General features: G+C 46.9%; 1 protein-coding gene across 3 annotated transcripts in view; it reads left to right on the forward strand.

The window, feature by feature from the left end:
• The window catches only part of LOC118790714 (ephrin type-B receptor 4a-like), a 40507-nt gene extending 31918 nt beyond the window's left edge, over nt 1–8589 (forward strand). Inside the window, exons 10-17 of one of the 3 annotated variants that reach the window (XM_036547704.1) lie at nt 569–633; nt 851–964; nt 1852–2099; nt 2838–3053; nt 4667–4816; nt 5382–5575; nt 6191–6349; nt 7018–8589. In XM_036547704.1, the coding sequence (XP_036403597.1) occupies nt 569–633; nt 851–964; nt 1852–2099; nt 2838–3053; nt 4667–4816; nt 5382–5575; nt 6191–6349; nt 7018–7123 (1252 nt within the window). In that variant the 3' untranslated portion in view covers nt 7124–8589. The remainder of the gene's footprint in view (nt 1–568; nt 634–850; nt 965–1851; nt 2100–2837; nt 3054–4666; nt 4817–5381; nt 5576–6190; nt 6350–7017) is intronic. The other 2 variants (XM_036547706.1, XM_036547705.1) reach the window with 2 other exon arrangements.
• Nucleotides 8590–8815: the final 226 nt, after the last annotated feature.

Below are 8815 nucleotides of genomic sequence, written 5' to 3' on the forward strand. Positions count from 1 at the left end.
ATCGACCAGTCAGGTCAAGACATTGCGTCAGCTTGAAATCTGTGACACAGGAGATGAGATACGTGAAGCAGCGCTGTGAGGCTGGTTGGCATGGCTCCACTGGCCAGAGGCTCTGCAGAGGGAAACACACTCCTAGAGCAAGAATCCTGGATTAGGGGGGAGGGGAGGCGTTGGCGTTTGGGAGGGGCCAGTGGGGAGGAAGAGCTGGTGGAAGACAGGGGCTGAATGGAGGGGAGGGGCCAACCGAGGGGAGGGGCTAGTGAAGGGTAGAAGCCAGCTTATGGAAGAGGCCAGCAGAGGGGAGTGGCTGTGGGGAGGGGTTGGCGAAGGGGAGGTGTCCAGAGAGTTCTGTGCTCAGGACACAGATGCTTCTGCACCCTTATTCAAGCCTGGTATGAATAAGGATTGGCAGCTGCTGGCAGTGTGAGTTGGCCTGCATAAGGAATCTCACAGGCAAATGAATAACGTAAGAGGGAGAGGGACTGTGAAGGCGGGGCCAGACATGAGCAGCCCGCCTCAGAAACAAACCCCATATTTACCTCTGTGAATATGTCTACCACCCCTGCAGCAGACACACGAGAGTGAAGGACCCTGAAATCAGCGACAAGAATGGCCAGTACCTCATGGGACAGGGTAAGCTCTTTCACAGTTTCCTCTCATGCACAGAGGTGTCTTAGTGTGTGACACTGTGGGCCCCAGAATGTAAGCTATGTAAGTGAGTCAGTACATAATGTTATAATGGGTTGCATCATGTTTCATCTTTTTATTTGGGTGTAGCAGTCATATAAGTAGAATTGAGATGTCACTCATGTGCCTCTGTCACCACTGCTGCCATGTTGGGCCATGTTAGCAGTCAAGGTGTACATTGACCCCTTCACCTATGAGGACCCCAATGAGGCAGTGCGCGAGTTCGCCAAGGAGATTGACGTGTCCTTCGTCAAGATCGAGGAGGTCATCGGAGCTGGTGAGCACCCCCCTTCACTTCCCTCCCTTTGTCTCTTCTTCCCTTTTCCCTGTGTAGCGTTACAATGGAATCAGTGATTTGAAATGGCAAGTCTTAGTCTCTGTCCCCTGATCTGGCCTTCTCCCCACCCAGAAGCTCGTTTGCCTCTGTCTCAGATGAAAGGGTCAAACAAAACACCAGCCATATCAGGTGAACCTATGTGAAAGGGGTATGACTTCAGTAATACACCCAAGGGTGCTTTAATTATAAGGGCACTCATATTTCAAGCATCAGAGTGTAATAGAACAACAATGAGCGGGCCGCTGTAATATTAATACTGGTGATGGCATTAGTGGAATGTAACTGAATCTGAGGTATGAATGCAGAGGGCTCCCGCTTTCTCCTCGGGGCTGTGACAGACTGCAGAGCTCCTCCATCTATCCCCAGTGGATTTGGAGAGATCCATCCTGTCTGTCTCACTTTCTACTCTACACTGTCTCTCCCTCCCCCTGTCCCTCATGCATTGGGGGAAGGAGCCATTCCTCCTGTATAAACTCCAGGCACTATCAAATACAAATTCCTAATTGATCATAAATGGCAAATTAAAAGGTAGTTGTTTGGTGGGAAGTTGGTAGACAGTCTGCATAAGCCCTATCCTCCCCTGCATCTTAATACTCAAGAAACTTCATTGAATGAAGTTGAATCATTGAATCACTTAGTGCTAATGTTCTGGAAATTGAATCACTCAATGTCAGTGCTCTGGAAATTGAATCACTCAGTGCCAATGCTCTGGAAATTGGATCACTGCGTGCCAATGTCTCAGGAAGCCATACCTGTGCTGGTAAGAGAAATCGGATATCCTGCTAAAGCGCTACCCTTTAGCCACATGTGCATTCTGCCCTTTCCAGGTGAGTTTGGGGAGGTGTGCCGGGGCAGACTGAAGGTTCCTGGGAAGAAGGAGAACTATGTGGCCATTAAGACCCTGAAGGGAGGATACACAGAAAAGCAGAGGCGAGACTTCCTGAGCGAGGCCAGCATCATGGGCCAGTTCCAACATCCCAACATCATCCACCTGGAGGGGGTCATCACCGCCAGCTGCCCTGTCATGATCCTGACAGAGTACATGGAGAACGGAGCGCTCGACTCCTTCCTGAGGGTTAGTCTGTCCATGTATCTGTCTGTCTGAGGCTCTCTGTCCTTATCTGTATTACTGTCTGTCTGTTTGTCTCAGTCTGTATCTGCCTGTGTAGATGTGTCTGTGTGTCAGTGTAGCTGTCTGTGTCTGTTTCTGTGTGTATCAGTCTGTGCATGTGTTTCTGTGTATCTGTCTGTCGCTGTAAATGTCTCTGTTTGCCTGTGTAACTGTCTATGTCTGTGTATCGTTTTGTGTCTGTCTGTATCTGTCTCTGTCTGTGTACCTGTATATTAGTATGTCTCTTTGTGTCTGTGTGTGTGTGTCACTGAGTATGCAGAGACCTGCATAAAGACCTCTTTACTTGGGGTCAATCTATATGCTGCAATGCGTTGCTGTGTTGGCCAGGCCTTTACAAATGATGTGCAAGGTGGTTTTGCACTAAAGACAGATAAATTAGCAATAATATTGTTCAGCAAAAAAAAAGTTAGGCCACAAACTGTTAGAGCTTAAAGAGTGTAATGGCTTAATTATGTCTTAGGTGCTGTGGTGTGGCTAAGCCAGAAGCTCACTTGCTATCCTGTACACCTTTCTCCCTATGCAGTTTATCCAAACACAGCAGCACAAGAGCTTGAACATGTGTCTTCTGCTTCAGGAGAAATCAGTGCTTTTCAAGTATAGCCTATCTTTCTAGATGTCTCTCCCTCTCCCTCTCTCTCTTAAGCCCTCAGTTTTAACTTGGTTCCGTCCCTCTCTCCACAGCTGAATGATGGGCAGTTCACCCCTATCCAGCTAGTAGGCATGTTGCGTGGTATTGCCTCAGGGATGAAGTATCTGTCAGAAATGAACTACGTGCATCGTGACCTCGCTGCCCGCAACATCCTTGTCAACAGCAACCTGGTGTGCAAGGTGTCTGACTTTGGCCTGTCCCGCTTCCTTCAGGAGAACTCCTCTGACCCCACATACACCAGCTCCCTGGTAAGACCCTTACAGCCACACCTACACCTACACGTACATCAGTTCCCTGGTAGTACCTTTACAACCACACCAGCTCCATGGTAAGACCCTTAACGTACGTTCACACCGGGAGCAGCGAGATCATCAAAGCGACTGGAAGTCATTCATTTTCTATGTGAGCCAGCGTCTCTCGGCGGTGAGCAGTGGCATGACTGTTGACGGCGCGTCTTGGGCGGTGTGGGCGTTAGAATAAAGTTGAAGTCTGGGCAACTTTATGGCAATGAGCTACGACGCGGTTCGGCGGCAACCAATCGGAACAGAAGTGCTCTGCTCTAGAGAATTCTAATGAACACAACGATGTAAACTTTTGTTCCCACCAAACATTAGCTCCCAAGCACAATGGAGGAGAGGTTTATTTAATTAATGTAGGCTACACACAAATTAACGTTAATGTTAACTAAAGACCAAGGCTAGTAAACATTTCCTATAAACTGCATGTTGAAATTTGACTTAGCATTTAGCATCAATACAAAAGTCACACCACACAAATGGCTTTTAATTAGTTTATTTCGTTAGTTTATTTTGTTACCAAACATGTAATTATAATTGTCCATTTCTTTCCTTCATCGATCATTTTCTTACCTTAGCATTTAAAAGATTAACCACACTACTTGTGGTCAGTCAACACAAAGATACCGGTTGACGCGTTTGTTTGCTTTACGGCCCCTTTAAATAACGTTTGCAAGCCCAAGAATTCCAAAGAAACTTGTAGCCGCCTATTTCATCTACGTCAATGCATCCACTTCTTCGACAGCGTTGTCGGCAGGGTGGCCAGAGCGAATTTTGACGCTCTCGCCGCTCCCGGTGTGAACGTACAGTACACACCTACACCCACGCCAGCACCCTGGTAAGACCCAGCCATCCCGCACCTTCATAAATACTATGGAATGCAACACGGTTGTTATGTAGGAACGTTTCTAAAATAATAATAATAATAATAATAATAATAAGCACATCTCATACAACCACTAAAAACAAGACACAAAGATAAACAGGGCATCAAAACAAGAAAATAATACATAATGCAATATAGAGTGTATTAAAATCAGAATATGATTAGAAATAAACATTTTAAACAAGAATTTAAGAGGCTTAAGTGGAAGACATTACGTAAAAGTCATCTTAAAAATGTGTCTTTAGCTGAGTTTTAAAAGTTTCTGTTGCGGCTCTTTTACTTATTTTGGCAGGCTGTTCCACAATGTAGAGGTGTAAAAACAGAAGTTGTACTCCAGCACATTTATAATTCACTTTTGGAATGTAGTGAACATGTCTCAAAGGATCAGAGGGCGCATTGAGACTCATATCTTTTAAGGAGGTCCATTACATACTCTGGTCCTGATCTATTTAGTGGGCACGGTACGGAGCAATCACAGTAGTCAAACGAACTAGACTTTGGGGGTCAAACGTGCTCGGGCACGGTACGGATTGCCTAGTGTGAGAACACCCTGAGATAACACTGGCTAACATTGATATCACACTAGCTAACGGTGAGATTTTCCTGTGCTCGTGTTGGTGTAATGCAGGTACTTATGCGGTACTTTGCGGTGTATTTACATGTTCCCTCCATATCACAGGGTGGTAAGATTCCCATCCGCTGGACAGCCCCGGAGGCCATCGCCTTCCGCAAGTTCACCTCAGCATCAGATGCCTGGAGCTACGGCATCGTCATGTGGGAGGTCATGTCCTTCGGAGAGAGGCCCTACTGGGACATGAGCAACCAGGATGTGAGTGTGTGTGTGTGCATATCTGTGTGTGCACGTGTCATTGCATGCACATTTGTCCTTATATGTTGGCCTCTCCATGTGTGTTTCATTTAAGATGGCTGCTGATGTGGGACTGCGTGATGTCACATCTCAGTGCATCTGTAACAGGGGGACTCCTCTGTGCTATGAAGCCTGAACACCTTCTCCCTGCCAAAGCTGATGATGTGCTACATCCCTGTTACTATTTAGCCTGAACATCTAATCACATCTTCAACTCAAGAGTTTTCAAAGAAGTCAAAAGGACTTAAATGAAAATTTAACTCCAGGAAGGTTTAAGCTGAGGGGATACGCCAGATACACTTTAGTGGATGGAACTTGCATAGCAGATTGACTGCAGAATCCAGTTATTAAGTCAGAGAATTACAAGACTGATATCACTAAAAAACACTCACTCATTAGCTGGGGGGTGTTCAGCAGAAATGCCAAAACTTTGAGATCTGCACCAGGCATGCCAGGACCATCCCCACAGTATGTCTCACTACAGTGTGTGACAAAGACCCTGATAAAATATCTCTCTCTTGGTCAGGTGATCAATGCCATCGAGCAGGACTACCGGCTGCCCCCGCCCCCAGACTGCCCCAGCTCTCTGCACCAGCTCATGCTGGACTGCTGGCAGAAGGAGCGTGCTGCCCGACCCCGCTTCTCCGCCATTGTCAGCGCTTTGGACAAGCTCATCCGCAACCCTGCCTCACTCAAGATAGTGGCCCGGGACGGAGCTGGGTGAGCCGGGGCGGAGGGGGCCAGGGAAGGGGCAAAGTGTGGGGCAGAGGGAGGAGAGGAGAGTGCTCCCAACAGAGGATGGATTGTACGTTTGGGCAGCATGGAAGTTTGGAAAAACTGGAATAAACCTGTTCTGTCAGTCCAGCTCCATCAACCCAGCTAAACGCCCAGCTGTCTCACCTTCAGAGCAGAACAAAAAACACTCTCTTCTACCCTCCAATGATTGCCCACTCCCCTGTAGTTCACTGTGGGACTTGTAGTGTGAAAAGCAGCCGTTGGCTGCATGATGGGGTGTCTGAGGACTGCGTTCGTCTTGCCTCAGCCTTCCTGTGTGAGTGTCAGAGGTTGCGGTGGTGACTCTTGAACAGGTCTGAATGAGGGGAAAGCCTGGAGAGGTCAGGGCGTGTGAGTGCTGCAGACGTGCATGCTGGAAGACCTGTGACAAACCAAGGTCAGGTGTCCATGATTGTGCTCTCAGCAGCTTTTTTGAGGGGATATGCCAAGGGTAGAGAGACCCTGCATAGAGGCCCTCCCCACCAGTCAGGAAGATTCTACCTATCATGTGAAAGTATGAGTTAGTGAAAGTATGAGTCCTGACCCCTGTTCCCCCCGCAGCCCCTCACACCCCCTGCTGGACCACCGCAGCCCCCCACCTCTCTCTGCCTGTGGCTCTGTGGGGGAGTGGCTGAGAGCCATTAAGATGGGCCGTTATGAGGAGAGCTTCATCCAGGCTGGGTTCACCTCCTTTGAGTTGGTATCCCAGATCTCTACTGAGTAAGCCACTTTTCCTGCTCCGCTTTTGGTCTGCTCATGTAACTCTGCCTCACTCTTACTCTGCCCCATCTCATTCTACCTCACACTCACTGTCCATTTCATCCTGACTCTCTCATCTTTTCACTATAACTGGTCTCCTATATCCACACTGAGTCAGTGAGTCTCTTCCTTTTTGTCATTACACCTGGTCTACCGTATCTTCAGAATGTGTGTTTGCCTTCCCATCTCTCTTCCTATCTATGTTTAATACTGTGCCCATGCGCGCACACACACACAGACACACAATCACACACATGCATCATTTGCATTGCCCACATCAACCACTGTGTGTTGGTATGTCTGTCCTGCAAGTTGTTCCAGATCCCAAACCAAAGAGGGCCTAAATGTGTCTGTCTGTCTCCTTTTGTGGTTGCACATCCATCCACCTGCAGTTTTCAGCCATGCATTATTGATGTGCTCTGCACAGAGTTTTTAGCCATTCATTATTAATATGTTCTTTGTTTTTCTCTTTTTCTCTCTACATATGTGCCTTGGGCCTATGTTGTGTCTCAGTTCTGGGAGTGTTAGACTGTCTCTTCAGTTTAAAGTTATGTATTGGAGGAGAAATGTTAAAATGGAAGGCAAATATGGTGACACATTTTTCTCTCTCCCCCTTTTCCACATTACAGGGACCTCCTGCGTATTGGGGTGACCCTGGCCGGACACCAGAAAAAAATCCTCTCCAGCATCCAGACTTTAAGAGGACACAAGAGCCCCAGCACTGTTCGCTACTAACAGCCAACAACATCCTATGTACAGACCTCCTCCAAACACCCTCACACAACCATCTTATGCATCCATGGATATCTCTCAACCTCCAGCCCCCCTTAATTACACCCCGCAACTGTTCCCTTCCAGCCTGCCAAATTCTACCCACCCCACCCCTCTCCCCTCATTTTTCTGAGTGTGGGAAGCTGTCTCTTTCACCAATATCTCAGAGCAACACAGTGTCCCATTACAGGCATTCCTCAGGTCTATGTTCCTGTGTGAATCTCTGCACCCCACTGGCAGTTATACACCCCTCATCCCTGCGGAATCATCATCACTGTCATCAACCTGCGCCTTGACTCTCACCAGGTGTGTGCAGGTGTGCACAGTTTTGTGCCACTTAAGGTGCTGGTTGCTGTATTTACCCTGAGCCTCACCATCCTCTAACTGCCTCCATCCCTAACAATTGGCCCTACACCTCCGTCCTAAACCCTCCCACCTGTGAGTAACCAACTGAAAGTGAACAAACTTCAGGGAGAGGAAGATGACATCACAATGCCAGCATGTCAAAAGCTAGTCAGAGCTTTTATGAACTTTGTTTCCAAATGGGCAAAACAAAAAACAGAGAGGTGTGTCTTCCAGTACTGCTTTTGGACCACTGTAGGGTTTTTGTACCTGTGAACATCAAGCATTGTGGGAGTAGCTGTACCTTTCCCAGGAGAGGAAAGTGTGACGGGACTTGATCTGAGAAGCCATAGTGTTACACCTGCGTTGGGGTTCTGGGGATGGCCTGATCTTTTTTTACTGACTGTGGAAATGGCCACCACTTTCAGTCTGCTATTGAATGCCCAGCTCTGATCTTTTTAAGCACACTCTCTAATGGGACCTACTGTTTTAATACAATAACTATTTTTAAACTCCAAATCAGACTCCACTCAGGAGGAGAAGGGCCTGATTCAATACTAGCACTTTTTTAGATTTTAAACAGAAAGGTATTTCATGAGATGAAGTGATTTTTTTTAAGTATCTACCTATTGCCTTGATGTCAGGGGTGACACCCTCTCTCCCCACAGAGAAGAGCCATTCCAACTGTCACATTAAGGGCTATAAAGGACACTGCTGACACAAGAAGAGACCAACAGATTACTGTTATTCAGTCTTTTTTAAAAAAGGACTTTGATAAAGAAAGCCATAAATCAGGGTTTGCTGTAATGATTGTAATTGACCTAGATATCATCCTAAGTTTTATGTGGCAAAGGCCTATAGTCCAAAGCATCATCGTGGCAGTAGGGTCCATTTATTGTTAGTTTTATCCAGCTGCAACCCACAAACCCCATCCAGCGGCCATCTCAGAGCCTTAATGGCCGTCTCACCACTGCTCCTGCTGCAGCTAAACTCTGGCCCCACCTCTTGGGAATTCTGGGAGTCTAATTTTGAACTTTGATCTTCACATTGAAGGTCTGTTATTAAACCAAGGATTTTTTTATTATGATCTTGCCTTTTTTAAGTACATATATATAAATATATATGTGAATGATATATATATATATGGAATGGGTAGTGGGACCGTGCCTTCCCTCCCAACAGTGTGTAATCTATGTGTCCAGTTGCAATAAAGATTCAGCACTGTTGTGGTATTGTATTAATTGTAGAGGTTGTACTGTTGCTTTTCTCTGGGTCTCTGTGTAAGAGGGCAAGGCAAGGCAGCCACAGGTTTGC

This window comes from Megalops cyprinoides, chromosome 16, assembly GCF_013368585.1.
Source record: "Megalops cyprinoides isolate fMegCyp1 chromosome 16, fMegCyp1.pri, whole genome shotgun sequence".
NCBI lineage: Eukaryota > Metazoa > Chordata > Actinopteri > Elopiformes > Megalopidae > Megalops > Megalops cyprinoides.